Source organism: Onthophagus taurus, chromosome 10, assembly GCF_036711975.1.
Source record: "Onthophagus taurus isolate NC chromosome 10, IU_Otau_3.0, whole genome shotgun sequence".
Classification (NCBI taxonomy): domain Eukaryota; kingdom Metazoa; phylum Arthropoda; class Insecta; order Coleoptera; family Scarabaeidae; genus Onthophagus; species Onthophagus taurus.
The window spans coordinates 2,670,181-2,686,324 of NC_091975.1; the positions used below are offsets into that span (position 1 = coordinate 2,670,181).

General features: G+C 30.6%; 7 protein-coding genes across 9 annotated transcripts; 4 read left to right on the forward strand and 3 right to left on the reverse strand.

The window, feature by feature from the left end:
• Positions 1-70: 70 nt before the first annotated feature.
• On the reverse strand, positions 71-1,339 carry LOC111428576 (14-3-3-like protein 2). Its single transcript, XM_023064157.2, has one exon. It carries the CDS (start codon positions 1,052-1,054, stop codon positions 299-301), a length of 756 nt encoding a protein of 251 aa, XP_022919925.1. The 5' UTR covers positions 1,055-1,339; the 3' UTR covers positions 71-298.
• Positions 1,340-1,413: 74 nt separating this feature from the next.
• LOC111428573 (putative methyltransferase NSUN7) lies at positions 1,414-5,151 on the reverse strand. Of its 2 annotated transcripts, XM_023064152.2 has the most exons (8): positions 4,623-5,151; positions 4,210-4,570; positions 3,968-4,157; positions 3,641-3,816; positions 3,268-3,574; positions 2,644-3,219; positions 1,775-1,933; positions 1,414-1,529 (listed from the first exon to the last, which is right to left on the reverse strand). In XM_023064152.2, exons 1-7 carry the CDS (start codon positions 4,882-4,884, stop codon positions 1,793-1,795), a joined length of 2,013 nt encoding a protein of 670 aa, XP_022919920.2. In that variant the 5' UTR covers positions 4,885-5,151; the 3' UTR covers positions 1,414-1,529; positions 1,775-1,792. The 2 variants fall into 2 exon arrangements, with proteins under 2 accessions (XP_022919920.2, XP_022919918.2); XM_023064150.2 differs by lacking the exons at positions 1,414-1,529; positions 1,775-1,933 and adding an exon at positions 1,957-2,560 and having other exon boundaries at positions 4,623-5,145.
• Positions 5,152-7,360: 2,209 nt separating this feature from the next.
• On the forward strand, positions 7,361-9,384 carry LOC111428575 (protein ST7 homolog). Its single transcript, XM_023064156.2, has one exon. The coding sequence runs from the start codon at positions 7,600-7,602 to the stop codon at positions 9,124-9,126; it is 1,527 nt and encodes a 508-aa protein (XP_022919924.1). The 5' UTR covers positions 7,361-7,599; the 3' UTR covers positions 9,127-9,384.
• Positions 9,385-9,452: 68 nt separating this feature from the next.
• LOC111428574 (FAST kinase domain-containing protein 4) lies at positions 9,453-11,557 on the forward strand. Of its 2 annotated transcripts, none has more exons than XM_023064155.2 (6): positions 9,453-9,590; positions 9,644-10,484; positions 10,540-10,815; positions 10,871-11,113; positions 11,175-11,247; positions 11,301-11,557. In XM_023064155.2, the coding sequence occupies exons 2-6, from the start codon at positions 9,680-9,682 to the stop codon at positions 11,500-11,502; spliced, it is 1,599 nt and encodes a 532-aa protein (XP_022919923.2). In that variant the 5' UTR covers positions 9,453-9,590; positions 9,644-9,679; the 3' UTR covers positions 11,503-11,557. The 2 variants fall into 2 exon arrangements, with proteins under 2 accessions (XP_022919923.2, XP_022919922.2); XM_023064154.2 differs by having other exon boundaries at positions 9,654-10,484.
• eIF4EH (eukaryotic translation initiation factor 4E homologous protein) lies at positions 11,552-12,783 on the reverse strand. The gene is made up of 5 exons (XM_023064158.2): positions 12,597-12,783; positions 12,204-12,540; positions 12,069-12,149; positions 11,835-12,016; positions 11,552-11,771 (listed from the first exon to the last, which is right to left on the reverse strand). The coding sequence occupies exons 1-5, from the start codon at positions 12,614-12,616 to the stop codon at positions 11,732-11,734; spliced, it is 660 nt and encodes a 219-aa protein (XP_022919926.1). The 5' UTR covers positions 12,617-12,783; the 3' UTR covers positions 11,552-11,731.
• Positions 12,784-13,081: 298 nt separating this feature from the next.
• Positions 13,082-14,709, forward strand: LOC111428313 (protein FAM185A). The gene is made up of 5 exons (XM_023063787.2): positions 13,082-13,327; positions 13,381-13,706; positions 13,760-13,962; positions 14,016-14,199; positions 14,260-14,709. Coding segments are annotated over exons 1-5 (1,065 nt in total). The 5' UTR covers positions 13,082-13,325; the 3' UTR covers positions 14,610-14,709.
• A 343-nt stretch (positions 14,710-15,052) lies between these two features.
• On the forward strand, positions 15,053-16,130 carry LOC111428343 (Peroxin 11c). The gene is made up of 4 exons (XM_023063826.2): positions 15,053-15,228; positions 15,282-15,458; positions 15,511-15,755; positions 15,806-16,130. The coding sequence occupies exons 1-4, from the start codon at positions 15,166-15,168 to the stop codon at positions 16,011-16,013; spliced, it is 693 nt and encodes a 230-aa protein (XP_022919594.2). The 5' UTR covers positions 15,053-15,165; the 3' UTR covers positions 16,014-16,130.
• The last annotated feature ends 14 nt before the right edge of the window (positions 16,131-16,144 follow it).

The following is a 16,144-nucleotide window of genomic DNA, read 5'->3' on the forward strand; positions in this document are numbered from 1 at the left end:
ATGGAAGGATAATAGATGTCGGTTTAAAAAAAAAATTTATTAAATTAATTAATTAAAAAGAAAATATCGATTTAGTTTAATTGTAATTTAATTCTTAATTAATTTTGGTTGTATTTAAGGAACATTTTCAAAATTTAATAAAAATTAAATATCCTTTTAGTTGGATTGTTAGATAATAGATGGCGGTTATAAATTTGAATGTTTTAATTAATTAAAAAAATTATTATATTTGTTTGACTTATCTATTTAGTCTAAACAAAATTACAAAAAATATTTCAAATTTTTTACAATTATTTATTTAATTATCTCCGCCGTCTTGTTCGTCTTGTGAGGTTTGTGTATCGCTTGTCCATAAAGTTAAATTATCTCTTAAAAGTTGCATAATAAGAGTACTATCCCTATATGAATCTTCATTTAAAGTATCTAATTCGGCTATAGCATCTTCAAATGCTTGTTTGGCCATTTGACATGCTTTATCTGACAAACTTAAAATTTCGTAGAAAAATACCGAAAAATTTAACGCCAATCCTAATCGAATTGGATGTGTTGGTGTCAATTTGCTTGTTGCAATTTCGAAAGCTTCGTGATACACTTTTTGCGCATCTTCCGTAACATTTCCTTTACGATCTTCTGTTGCAACTTCAGCTAAATACCGAAAATAATCCGCTTTCATTTTTAAATAAAATACTTTAGCTTCAGCCAACGTTGCATTTGGAATTAAATATTTATCCAATAAATTAATCAAATCCCGACAGATATCGTTTAATTCTTTTTCAATTTCTTCTCGATACTCCTTCACCATTTTTTGCTTTACATCCGACCCGGTTTTAGTTTTTTGTTCAATCGATGAAATCACTCTCCATGCCGATCTTCGACAACTAATTACGTTCTTGTAGCCGACCGATAACAAATTTCTTTCAAAGTTACTCAATTCTCCCCCCATTTCAGTTACAATTTTCATAGTCGCAGCCATATCATCGAACCTTTCCGCTTCTTCCGCAAGTTTTGCACGTTCTACCAATTGATCTTTAGTTAATTGATTTAATTCAGTCATAATGGTGAGGAAGAATCAGGAAGAAATTAATTAAAAAAGATTGACAGGAGAAATGTTAAAATATTTTGGAGTGATTGTTGCTATAGTTTTCTTCAAAAAAATTGAAGGGGGATGTTGTCTTGCAGTGATTCCAGTGATATGTTTTCTTTTAAATAACGTCTCTTAACTCGTTGTTATTATTAAAAGAACTTTAACTATGGAACAATAACTTTTACAGATTTAACCATACTGCAAAAACAGAACAACACCTTAACTTACGGTTCATTAACAAGACACAAGAGTTCTTATTCATAACTATACAACCCAATTGGCAGGCAATGCTGTCGATTTGGTTGCCTAAATAAGTATTTTCAAAAGAATATTTTTTAACAATTTATTCATTTTTTAATTAAATGTGTACATCTTGATTTAAATCGCCGTAAATCCTCCACTTGTTCTTGAGTTATCTTGAGAATTCGCCGAGTTTTGATGGATCCTAATAATTAGACAAATTGTTAGTTACTTTTAAAAGAATATTTTGTTAGGTTAGGTTAAGGTAGATGATTGCTGAGATATGCCACAAGCACAAAAATGGTTTGGAGATATATGTAACAACGATTAATAATGGATAGCTTAAAGATCATGCAGATAAAATGAATGAATGAGTGTTGGAAAGACCGAGGAATCTTAGAATTTTCTTGTGGTGGGGCTTCATTGGTAAGTAATGCAAGGGAAAAGTACCTTTTACATTAAATTATTTCATTTCCTCATGTTGATTCTTGTACCAACCCATCCACTGGTGCTGGGAATATCTTGATATTTCACATAACTCTCTCTTTTTTGATTAATTTTAACAGTCCCTCTCACAGTTAAACCTTCTTTTAATAGTTTAGATTCAGTCTAAGATTATAAAAAAGTCTTAATACACATCATAATTTTATTTAAATATAAAAAATATACATTCCCTTTACACACCCAAACCAATCTTTTTAATCACAGTTTTTTTATTAAATTAGTTTTTGATGCTCTAATTAAATTTTGTTGTTAACAATTCAGTTTAAGAGCTCTATGTCCGGTTCCGTTAAATTTAACAAAAGTAACCGTCATCGGACACGGAACCTTATCCTTTCTGTTCGGTTTTCGAGTTAATCTTAATTTTGGATACAACGGAATCGCACAAGAACTCTTTGAAGTTTTAGCAACGATTTCATCGATCCTTTGGGTTGTATGAATAAAAGTGTTTGCGATCGCTTTGCTAGTTGTGCTCGTCGCTGATTGTTGCTTCTGGGGTATTTGTTTCGGTGGCAAAACTTTCTGTTTTACTAAACTTGTGCGTAAATTGGTTAAGTGGCGAGTCGTTTCCGACCACCATTGCTTCGCGGGTGTTGATGTCGTCGACGGTCTCTTCGTCGGATAATTACATTCCCACAAATCTTTTGAATGTCTCATACAATGTTGACAAGTTGAAAACGTACATGCTTTTGAGTGTTGAATCGATGCTAATGTAGGTGCAGCAATACGTTCGATCTAAAAATCATAAATGTCTGTGATGAAAAGGATTGGATTGGTTTGGGTCTTAACGAATCATCTCGCAACATTAATTTACTTACCTCAATCTGTTTAACTTTCTTTTTAGGTTTATTTGTGGGTGAACTAACAGCTTCAACAGGTTTTTTCGTTTTAGCTCCTTTAGAAGTTTTTTTATCAGGATTAGCTTTTCCAAATAATCCCCGAGATTCAGCCATTTCTATCATATATTTATTATCCATATTTGTTACGGTTTTTCGTTGCATTAAAGCTAAAAAGCATCCTTCCCTTGAGATGTTAGTACATTGCTCTTTAATATTAGGGCAAAGAGGTGGGACATCAGCAGTTGTAAAAACATCACAATCGGGAACAACGACGTTTCTCAATCTTTCTTCACTATCACTTTCTTCAGCTGACATTCTCGATATTAAAGAGACATCGGAAGGGGCTTCCAATAAATTTTTATTTAATAAAGAGGTTTGATCAACAAGAGTTATATCTTGTATGCTGGCAGCATCAACTGATTGAGCTTTTATTTTTCCTTGCAAAGAAGCGTGGTGTATTAAAGCTAATTTGTTTACTTCTTTCATAGCTTTATCAACCATCGCGTTATTTTCAGCATCGATTTCAGAGTGAGTTTCATACAAAACGAATTGGATCTAAAAGTAATGTTTTTAAATTAATTTTTATTTCTACTTAATGTTTACTTGTGGTCGTGACATGGCGAATCGTAACGTTTTTTTCTGTTCTTCTAAAATATTAGTAACTCTTTGTTTGGTTTGTTTAGTTTCTTCAGCTTCCGTAAGAATTTCTAAAACCGATAAATCGCCTCCTCGTCCGCAAACAAGATCAATCGGATCGGTAACCGCAGAATAACTATTTGGAGGCGTAGCAAAAACGGCGATAACTTCCTCTAAATAATTAGCATCCGGTGCCACGTCGATTAATTTTTCCGAATAAATGACGATATTTTTCATCCCGAGGTCGTGAAAATACGTCTCGTACTCTTTCTTTCTATATTATACACGATAATTATGCGACTTTAAGCAGTCGACTTGAAAATCTCTTGTAGATTTTTACCTGTTACCTGCGCTAAAAGCCATCAATTTTTTGATATTCCCGTTTTGGGAGAGAAGAGTTGCCAAATAAGCTACCGTTCTTGGGGAGTTTACGTGGGTTTGTACTACGCTTCCGGTTAATTGAAGATCTGAAATTATTTTTCCAAATGTTGCGGGACCAACACAAAATGATTTACTCTAAAAATGAAAAAAAAAGTTTTAAAATTTCAAAATCTATATAACAAAAAAATATATAAAGGAATTATATAAAGAATAAAGATTGGCGATACAAATAAAGACCGAAATCTATCCGAATTACTGTTAAATAAAAAAAAAATTTGATTCATACCTGAACAATTAATTTATGTTTTTTCACTAAAGTGCTTTGAGCTAACTTGGACCTTACTGTAGGGTGTAAAACTAAAAAATGAGGACAATGAGGATCCCATTTGTAATGGCCAGGTCCCGGCGTTAAATCGTTATCGATTTCCGTTAATCCCAGATTCGAAATAAGTTCGACATTTAATTCCTTCTTATTTCTAAAACGAAAAGATTTTATTCAAAAATAATCTCGTAAAAATTATTCTATACTTTAATTTTTTCAAATTAACCCAACAAGTAACCGGAGATGTATCAAAAATGGTTGTTTTTTCATCCCGAAGATGACCGGGTAATAACTCGTTTAATCTTAAAGCACTTTTTTCGATGCGTAAGCGCGCGATAGCCGCAGCCAACTTCACTCTTTGTTTCCATAAATACTCTTCGACTTTTGATAAACCACATTCGGCAAACATTTTGTTCGCTACAGCTTGATTTTGAACTTCGCGTTTTTTAAAACTTCTATGGTACATATCGTAAAGTAATAAATACACTCTAGCTTGATCGTTCATAAGTTCGGGGAATATAAAGAAAAAAGCTGTATCCATTAAAGTTTGATGTAACACTGATTTATCTAAAAATAATTTTATTCAATAATTTTTAAATAATTCAATTAATTAATTTACATCTAAAGACGTCGTAGATTAATGTGTAAACCCTACGCATTTCTTGTTCATCTTGGAATGTTATTTTAAGCGGTGGTGTTTGTAATAAACAGGAAGCTTTTGCGATATCACTGACCGTCCAAGTTATTGGTCCAGGGCCTGTTTTAATAACTTTTTTCGCTAATCTTTCAGCATCGGGTGCGCAAAAAACCTTTTCATTTTTATTAGGTAGTATATTCCATTCGTGCAATACGATTTTTTCTTCAGGAATTTGTTGGTCCATTCTACAAAAAAGCTCGGCGAAAAAATTTGTTGTTTTTTAAAATTTACCGAGCGGAGGACTTTTTACGGCGGCGTTCACATCATCATTAAATTCAATTAAAACTGTCAATTTGGAGTGTCAATTTTAATAAGGTTCACTTGAAAAAAAAAGAAGGTGCAAACTTTAAAATAATGCCGCATTGAAAACTTTTCTTCCGCATAAAGTTCAGATTTATTATGAAACATTTACATATTTATACAAAACCGTGTCGTGAAGTTGCACGCAAACGCCATAAATTAAATACTTATTAAAACTTGTTTAAAATTTGAAAAGAAATGTTACTTACGACATAGCAAGTTTTTGTTTTAATAATAATTTTTGATACATCTTATTTCTCCATTCATCATCGCTTGGAAGCGTGATTTCAAATAGTTCTTGTTCGACATTCTCATTTTCTATGTTACCCAACATTTCTTGGATGAGTTTTGGGAGGACTCCGCCGATATTTCCCTCGGTTAAAGAGCTAAGGTTAACCCACAACTGGTGCTCGTTGCCAATTTCCATACCTTGATCCATTTTGAACCTTTTATAAGCGACCTTCAACAACACAACAAGCAAAACCAACGCAAATTGAATTTCCATTAATATGTCCGTGGGAGAATTTAGTGTAAGTTGTCCCGTAACCCTATTTATAGAGTAGGTACCTTATTGGATCAGCACGGAAACAATGGTTTTCTATATGTTTCGCTTTTATTAAACGATTTATTGCCCATAAATCAAATTATGATTAAATTTACATATTTAATATAAATATTTCTAGTTTAATTTATTTGGGAAATAAAAACTTATTATTTATGTTGGAAAATTATTAAATAAATTTCAAAGACTTATAATAAGTCGAGTAATAAAGTACAGTTTAATAAAGTCAAAAAGAAATCAAGGACTCAGACTTAACTTTAACACTCTTTTATCACTTCTGTTTTTTGTATCGATGTCATTTTCTGCGGATGAGGGAATGATTACTTCTGCATTAACAGTGTTTATACCGGTCTGATGGATTCGTCGCTCGTGGTGCCATGGAACGATCCAGATGGTCCTTGATGACCATGAGAAAGGAGTAATAAAAGATAATAACCTGAATTCTTGTAAGATCTCCGTTTAGGTTGCAAGACAAAGATACTTTAATTTTGACATATAAAGTCTATTTCTTAATCTATTTGTTATAGAACCAAATTATTCCTCCAATATCAAGGTTTCATTTACATCTAACATTTTATAACAACAATTTTTAAATACTTACTTGTTAATTTTCCACAATTTTTACTTTTTTAACTGATTGTAATGATATGATGATAATATTTATAAGTAGTAAATAGATTATTTATGGATAATTTCGGTTTAAAGTCTTATTCACAGAGTCAATCAACACCTGTTACAGCTGGTACGGTCTAAACTTCAGAAGGAAGTGAGGGTGGCCGGAAATGGTGTCGTCGCGCTGCTAAAACTAGCAGCTCCTGCAGCACCACCAAGTCACGTTCCGGCGGTAAAAGTCACGCGAACTTAAAAATGAACCGACAGGTCGACGCCAGTACAAACGTGACGGAAAACTTGCCGAGGCAGGACGTCTTCAGAAAAATAAAAATGAAATGATTTAGAATGCACTTTCAAAATTTAAGCGTCCTTTCGTAACTGACAGTTTTAAATACAAAAATTATTTTCACAAGAAAAAGCTTTTATTTTAATACATTTTGTTGTTTGCAATTTAATGGTGTATGTTGATCATGTTGAAAATAACCGAAAATTGTTTAATGAGATCTCTAAGGATCATTAAAGCTCCGGGGATATTCATTGACATTATATCTCTGACGAAAACTCCTCCTAAATGGAAAATTTTCGAGAATAAATCCGGGATATTAGCGATTTCATTCGTAATAGATGTTGGACCTAAAACTACATTAAAAAGTAACATAAAAAAGTTAAACGTTAAAATAATTTACCATCAAGTTTAGCGAAACAACATAATTGTAAACAGGCAAAAATTGCGATTATTAAGAGAGCTGAAGATGTCTTCATGGTGATTTTAAAAACTTTAGTATTACTTCAAATACAAAAATGAACTGATTCCGAAAAATCACCACTTTCTAACTTATAATTAATAATTTTTAAATTACTTATTGTTTTATGACAATAAAATGGAACAATTAATCATTAAGTATTGTTTCACCCACGAATGTATTAATTATGTACGAAATAATAAAAGTTTTAAGTATTAATCAATTTTAAATAAATTAAATTGAAATATTCCCGCTCAAAAACAGCGCCATCTCTTACAGAAATCTCACTCTATCGAATCAAAATTACTTAATAAGAAATCTACTAAATTAATCGAAATCAATTAAAACATGTTTGTGTTTCTTTGATTTTATATTATAATTTATAATAACCTTATTAATTTCTTTTTAATTAATTAATTCTGTTTAAAACCGATTCGTGCCATCTCTTAAGCAACACCTCAATTCAAAAAGTCCTTGATTAACTGTCAAGAAGTGAAGATTTCAAACAAACCAAATAATTTAAACTATTTCAATGTAAATAATCGTATTATCATCGTAAAATGTGCTCCTTAATATCCTAAAAGTTAATAGCCTTAAAAACCTTTAAAAAAAAACATCAATAATAACCGTAAAGAAATCCTAACCTAAAAATTAAACAAGAACTACATTAAAAAGGCAAAAAATGTGGGATTCTTCGATGTTCCTAAGTACTTTGACGCCAAAATTCTACGTGGCCCTAACTGGGACTTCCTCACTTATTTCTGGTTTGATTTTAATCTTTGAGTGGTGGTATTTTAGGAAATATGGGACCTCATTTATTGAACAAGTTTCCTTAAACCATATTAGCCCCTGGATTAGCGGTGTTGATAATACTGAAAATACAACAAATAATGGTAATAATAACGGAAATTCTACACAGAATAATATTCCAGAATGTAAAGTGTGGAGGAATCCTTTAAATTTATATCGAGGTGCTGAGTATCAAAGATTTTATTGGGCCACCAATAAAGAACCGTTAACTTATTATGATATGAATTTATCTGCTCAAGATCATCAGACCTTTTTTACTTGCGAAGCTGACGTTGGTAAACCTGAGTATGAAATAATGCAAACAGCTTGGAGAGAAAGGAATCCTGTTGTAAGGATAAAAGCTGCTCATAATGCTTTGGAAAAGAACTTGGAATGTGCGCCAGCTTATATTTTATTAGCTGAAGAGGAGGCTACTACAATCACGGAAGCTGAAAAAATCTTAAAACAAGCTTTAAAAGTCGCAGACTTAAATTATCGGAAATCGCAAGCTTTACAACATCAAGGATCTTTAATGGAATCTCAACATCGAAGAGATACCAACGTATTAATATATATAAAGCGAAGGTTAGCAATGTGTGCAAGACGATTGGGAAAATTAAAAGAAGCGGTGAAAATGTTTCGTGACCTCACAAAAGAAGTTCCACCGATTATGAATGTTTTAAATATTCACGAAAATTTAATTGAAGCTTTATTAGAAATGCAAGCATTCGCAGATGTTCAAGCAGTGTTAGCAAGATACGATGACGGTTCTGTACCACGATCAGCAACAATTTGTTATACATCAGCTTTATTAAAAACTAGAGTTGTTGCTGAAAAATTTTCTCCAGATATTGCTTGTAAAAGAGGGTTAACAACAGCTGAAATGGCAGCGGTTGATGCAATACATAGAGCCGTTGAATTTAACCCCCATGTTCCTAAATATTTATTAGAAATGAAACCTTTAATTTTACCGCCAGAACATATTTTAAAACGAGGTGATTCCGAAGCGATTGCTTATTCATTTTTTAACTTGGCACATTGGAAACAAATGGAAGGTGCTTTAACATTACTACATTGTACTTGGGAAGGCACGTTTAGAATGTTACCTTATCCGTTAGAACGAGGACATTTATTTTTCCCTTATCCAACTTGTACAGAATGTGCCGATAGGGAGTTATTGCCGGCATTCCATGAAGTTTCTGTTTATCCAAAAAAGGAATTACCATTTTTTATTATATTTACTGCTGGGTTGTGTTCGTTTACAGCTCTTTTAGCGTTGTTGACACATCAATATCCAGAACCAATGGGAGTTATCGCAAGATCAATTTTAAATTGGTTGTCTTCGCCAGTTTATTATGTCTTTGAAAAGATCGAAAACTTATTACCCACTTATTTATTACAAATGTTTGCTAGAGTTTAAAAAATGATTCCTTGTGTTTAATTTTAATTCTTTTTAAGAGTTAATTTAAAAAAATTAAGCAAAGATGTGTATTTAATTTCTTCTTCTTCTTAAAACCAGGGGTAACAACTTGGTTTCTGGGGTATTTAATTTATTTCTTTGATTTGAATATCTCGTTTTTGTATTTTTTTTTTTTTTTAATTTAAATTAAATGGAGATGTTTTGTTATAAGTACTTAATATGTATTATTAGACGATGTAAAATATAAAGTCTAAGTAATTCTTTGAAGTTATTATTTTAAATTGATTTATTAATAACATTTTTAATTTTTTTTATATTGGTATTTACTTGACAGTTGTCAACTCTTGAAAAGAAAACCTAACCACAACTTTTGCGAGTGCTATCGGATAATATTCTATGAAATGTTGTAATTATAACAATTTATCCCCTATAATCAATTTGTTTTCATTACCTGCAATACATAAGTGAGTTGTTTAATAATTATTATTACATAACGAACGATCGTCTGCCATTGTAGAAATTTTTAGGTTAGGATACTTGTGAAGATTGGAACATGTTTAAATTTACTAGGGCTTTTATTCAAGCAAAATGTACCCACTTAAATGGTTACATACGTTTATCTTTTTCAAGCGCCCCAACGGTTGAATTAAAAAATGTTACCCAGGAACCCACAACATCCGAAACGATTAAGAGGAGAAATGGAATTGTAGCTGCTGCATTTGCTTCACTTAAAACCGCGGAAGTTACTGAAATAAACACCCCTCATACCGACAAAAGAATTATGTCGGCTACTAATATCGAAGAATTATTATCAATATCAAACGGGGCTGGTATTTCAAGGAAACACGCCTTGAAAGTTGTTTCTGTTTTAGCCGAATGGTCATCTAACGGTAAAGTTAGTTTACCAGATTTTGAAACAGATCCAAGATTTTTAAAATTATGTCGCGTGTTATCAAAAACAATGGTTAAAACTCCAAACGTACGGTCTGTTTATAGTAAAAATGAAGATTTATCAACCATTTTGGGAATTACAGCTGATGATGAAGCTGCTAAATTAATTTCTGGGATAACATTACCTCAAATGGTTAAAGTAATGACGAGTTTAGCTCACAAGAAGCGCCGATCCATCGTTTTATTACGCTCATTGGCTTTCAATATCACCAAAAGCTCCAATGTTTTAGATTTAAAACAATGCGGTGATTTACTTTATGGTATGGCAATATTAAATTTTCCTGATGAAAATTTATTGGAGAAAGTTTGTTTTGATGTTTGCAAAAGTGTTAATGATGATTTAAATAAAAGCGCGGTTATTGGATCGGTTTTAACCAGTTTAGGAGTTTTAAAATATAAAGATATTGGTAAAATTTTTCCTTTTTTTTTTTAATTAGTTGGTTTTAATTAATTTTTTTTTAGATGTCCTAAATTGTTTAAGTAAATGGATGGTTAAACATGCAAATGGATGTCGCCCCCAAGATATTTTTGCTTTATTTTTAACGATGGGCGTTTTAAATTATACCCCTCAAAACGTTGAAGAAATTGTTTCAGTTTTTCTTCCTATGTTAACCCCAACAGAAGCAAATAAATCAACGGTTTGGTTGGATTTTGTTTGGTCACTCGTTCTATTAAATAAAGCGAATGTTGATCAATTAAATAGTGTTTTGGAACAAAAATTTATTCAGCAACTTCACAGTAAGAATTAATCCTTTTTTCATAATAAATATTTAAAAAAATTAAATAATCGTAGATGAAAAAGCTTTGACTGTTGTTAATAAATTAAAATTATTGAACATTGATTCATTCGCTCAATACTTTGTTAAAAATTACAAAGGGGCTCGATTAAGTGAACATTTAAATTTGGAACAGATCGAAATTCCTAGGAATAAAGAAAAAGAGGATATGTATTTATCCGTTATTGATAGCTTGAAGAATTTGGCGTCCGAAAAATGCTTTAAATCGAAAGTTAATACTGGATCAGGTTTTTATATCGGTAAATTTTCCACAATTATGATTTATCGGCGATATTAATAAATATTCGTTTTATTTTGTAGATATTGAGTGTATTTTGGACGACAAATCGAATCCAATTCCTTTAGATAGTCCTAAAACATCAAATAATAAAAAGTGAGTTAAAAAAAAACTTTAAACAATATTTTTTATTACTTTTCTTTTTTAAGAGTGGCTATTTTGGTGCATCAATACCAAGATATGTGTAAAGGAAGCAACGAACCATCAGGTTTAAGCAATTTCATAACAAAACTTGTTGAAATAAAGGGATATAAAGTGATAACAATTCCCTACACTGAATACAGACCAAAAGATAAACTTGTGGATAGAGTAAAGTATTTACAAAGGAAATTAAAAAGTATAGATGGATAATTACAACATAGGATAATTATTTAAATAATTTGAATTAAAAAAAGAAATCTTAAAATTGTTTTTTTTTCTTTTAATTTTTTTCACGGTAAATTTATTTTGATACAAATAAAATTTTATTTTGTAATTTAAACGTAATAATAGACCTTTCTCAAGTGTGAGTTAACAACATAATGATGTACTATTTTCTCCGTTCGTCATCAAAAAAAGAAAAATTGTTTTAATTCTTCAATCAACTTTTAACCGGGTTCGGCGGTGTTGTTTTCCAACCTCTAAAAATTAATAGGTTTCAATTCACAAAAATAAGTCTGCACCAAACATCAAACTTTTTTTACTTCAAACTATCCGTGTGTGTTTTGTATTCAAGACCAGCGCTCGATGGTAAATTAAGAAGTCTCTTTACTGCATCTCGAATTCGCGCCGTCATTATTTGATCTGTTGCCGTTCGATTCCAAATACTTATTAAGTCCTCGTGAAAACGCAAAGAAACGACTATTCCACATATTTCATTACCTGCCTATTTCAACAAAATCTTTAGCTATTTAATTTTTTAATAACTAAATAATTACCATAAATTGTTCTCCTAACATTGCCATGCATAAATTTTCCCATGCTCGTCCAGATTGATACCCTTTTTTTAATCTTATAACCTTAAAATTAAAAAAAAAATAGCACCAAATAAAATAATAATCACTTAATTTTACCCATTTTCCACCTTTTGTATTTGCGGGATCTTCCCACATAGGCTGTATACCTTTTTTGAATAAATGTAAATCTGTATAAGGTGGTAATTCTTGTAATCTAACCATATGACAATAAATGCCCCACCATTGTTCAACTGTACCCATTTGTCCAACTAATCTTAACGAATTTGAATAACCTTGTGTGTTTCTCGAAGCTGCATTTGGTCTTTGTGAATACCATAAACAATACGGGTGTTCCAGTTTATGTTCGCCGTTGGGGTATTGTATTGGGCCAAGATCGAAAATACTACCTGTACCTTCTTCGTCTCCGCTATCAGAACTTTCGTGCATTTTTAAACTGCAAAATTCGGTTGCGTTTTGAAGGTTATAAAAGTGAGGTTAAATTAAACTTACGCGTCGTATTGGTTCGACATGATTCTTAGGTTTTGTGTGCGTTTAAAAGGTAAGATATAATATCACAGACGATCTTAAATGACAATTTTTCTTTAAAATTAAATTCGTAATTATGTTAATCCTGTTAAACTTATTGTTAACAATGAACAGATCGCGATCACCGGTTGACCTTCATATGCAGTCGTACCAATCGTTGAAATTATTTTTTGAATTTGTTTTTATTTTTTGACGTTAATTAAAATTGATTTAATTTATATAAAAATTAAATAAATAACAATTTTCTTTAAATATTTTGTGATAATTTAAATTTTTTAATTCATTAACGTAACAGTTAAGTTACTCACTTGACATGACAGTTAATTATAACCTCAATTTAAAATTCGGTATATTTTAATTATTTTATTAACTTTTGGTGTTTAGATGTATAAATCTAGTTTTATACCAAATACAATAAAATAATTTCTATTGTTTTTTATTTCGTAAACATGACAACAAAAATCATTCAAAATTTGACATCTTTTAAATCAACAATTTTTATTCCCATTGAAAAACCCTCTCGTTTTTCATAAAAATTACCAGTGAAAGTACAAAAACTAAATTTAGTAATGTTCTGCAGTGATTTTAGGATCAAATCTCATAAAATCCACCCGAATCAACAACAGTATTTATTTTGACATAAGAGAGGTTATGTTTGACTATTTTTGGTGATTAAACACAAAGAGCCCCAAAATGTAACTTTAATATTCTTGTTAACTAACATTTTTTAAACCTTTTTTTATTTCAGGATATTATCAACGACTTACGCTTTAACCAGTCGTTTATGTAATTGTATTAAATCCAACATTCGTCAATACGCTACCATTTTAACAGAACAGTTTGATGTCTCTCAATTTTGTACTGTTGTCATAAATAGCCCTTGTAATATTTTCGTCCACCCTTTGGATGTGTTTAGCGATCAAAATAAGGTTAAAGTTAGCGTCGAATCTACAGATATAAGAAATTTGCCCAGCGTTAAATATGATAAACAAGGAGACACAGTTGCTATTCGATCAGGCCCCAATGCTAATTGTAAAAACTTAACACTTAACGTTTTTGCCTCTTTAAAAGCCAGTAAGTACTCATTTAGAAAAATTAGCAAATTAATTAATTTTTTTTAATTTAAGATTTGGATATCACTGGATATGATTGTCCTATAATCATAGGGAATTTCTATGGTAGGTCAATCATGGCCAATAGTGAGTCAGGTGATATTTCATTGGGAAAGTCGCAATGTGAAACCATTGATTTATCTACTAACGGGGGTAATATTACTTGTAAGGAATTAACACAAGCTGGAACACTTAAATTATCAACGTTAGGAAAAGGGGTAATAATTAATAATTAACCTTTAAATCGTTGTTTTAATCATTAATTTTTTAGTCAATTACTACTGATAGATTACAAGCTTTAGCGTTAAGAGCAAAAACAGTTTCTGGCGATATTACAGTTGGTTCGTCTTATTGCGACGAAAGCAAATTTGAAACAGATTTTGGTATATTACGATTAAAAAATGTACATAGAAACGTCAATATAAACATAAATAACGAAGGATTATTAAATATAAGTAAAAAAAAATTCAAAATACTTTTCTAATACATTTATTTTAATTATTTTATTTTTTTAGCTGGTTTAGATGGTGTTTTAAAAGCAAAAATAAAGAAAGGTTTGGTAGATGTCCAAGTAGCGAGATTTGCTCGATCCTCTGAAATTGTAATGGAAGATGCGGGGTCATTAATTTTACGTTTATCTGAGGAGTGTCAGAAAAACACGTTTGTAAAATTATTGACGAATCATTTCGTCATCGCCGGAGGTGTAAATATGAAAGCGGAAAAGGAGAAAGATATGGGTATATTAATTCCAACGGGTAATCAAGAAATCGATGCTACTTTATTAGCTAATTGTAAGAACGCCCATGTTCTAATCGATAGTTCCTCATGGTCCAAGATGTTTGAACAATCAGTGAGAAAAGCGTAAATCTAATTTCGTCAAAGTTATTTAGTTTTAAAAGAGTTTATTTATTTTGGGTAATTCAGCAAACATTGAAAATCAATGGGAATAAATATTAAAAAAAGTATTACGTATTTTTATGTATTTATTAATGTAGTTATAGTGTAATTTTGTTTATATTAATAATTTTAGAATAAAAATTATTTCAAAAAATAACTTATTGTGATAAAATTTATTACCCCATCTATGAGAAATAAAAATGACTTAGATTGACATAATAATGACGTTATATTAAGCGCGAATTTTGAAATACAAATCATTAAATTACATTAATCTCGATATTTTTAATGATTAAATCAAAAACAAGGTGTGTACATTTAACAAACATTCGTGTTTATCACCTTGAGTTTTTTTTTATTAAAAGAGAAAGTCTCCTATATACATATCTACGTAACCTAAAGATAAATGTCACTATTACTTTTGGCTTATCTTAGAAGTAGATCGCTATTTTGTAAATATTCCAAACTCTTGGTAACAGGAATTGGATGAATTGGCAAGTTTTGGATTTTAAGATACCGATAAGATGAGCAAGAGTGTTTTGGACGAAATTTGCACCCTTTTGGAGACTTATAAAGGTCGAGATAAGGTAAGCGCACTTATTTTACTATAATGGAATAAATTAATCTATTTATTTTCTAGGTTTTAAGAACAATATGTTACAGTACAAAGCTTATTGGTGGGCTTTCAAAAGATCCAATACTACAAAAACGTATGCAGGTGGTTAGTTCGCAAATGAGTCAAACAAGGCTTATTTTAAGACTTTTGGATGATTTACCTATGTTACAATATACTTTGGAGTATGGATTAGGAAAAGGGGTAATAATATTAATAATGTTGGATATTGTGGATTATATTAATTTTATTGTAGGAAAATGATAATTTGATGGCTTCACTTGGGGTTGTAACGAATATAATTGATACTATTTATTACCCAATTGAAAAGATTGGATGGTTAGCTGAAAATAATTTAATATCGGGGTATAAAACTGAACCATGGGATACTTTAAGTTCTGTTTTTTGGGTTGCAAGTATTTATTTAAATTTAATGCGAACATTGCGATACATCACGATTTTACGACAACATAAGAGTTGTATGAAAGGATCAGTGGAACAGTATGTTTCGTATTTTTTAAATAAACTTTTATTTATCATTTATTTTTTAGGGAAACAATGAAGAATTTGTTAGCTCGGCAAAACTTTGAAATGATAACATGTTTTAGACTTACTTTAGATTTTATACACGCTGTAAATACATTACCTCCAGGATTCTTATGGTCTTCTAAATTAAAGACATGGCAAGTTGGTTTTATTGCTACAATATCTTCTTTCGTAGGATTATATCAAATTTTCGCTAGAAGAAGTTTTAAATAAATAACATTTTTAAATATGATTGATAAGAGATGATATTAATTAATTTGGGTTGGGGTAGTGTGATTTCATATTATTATTAATATTTGTACATTAATTATACTATATTTTTGATATGAATATATTTGTTTTCT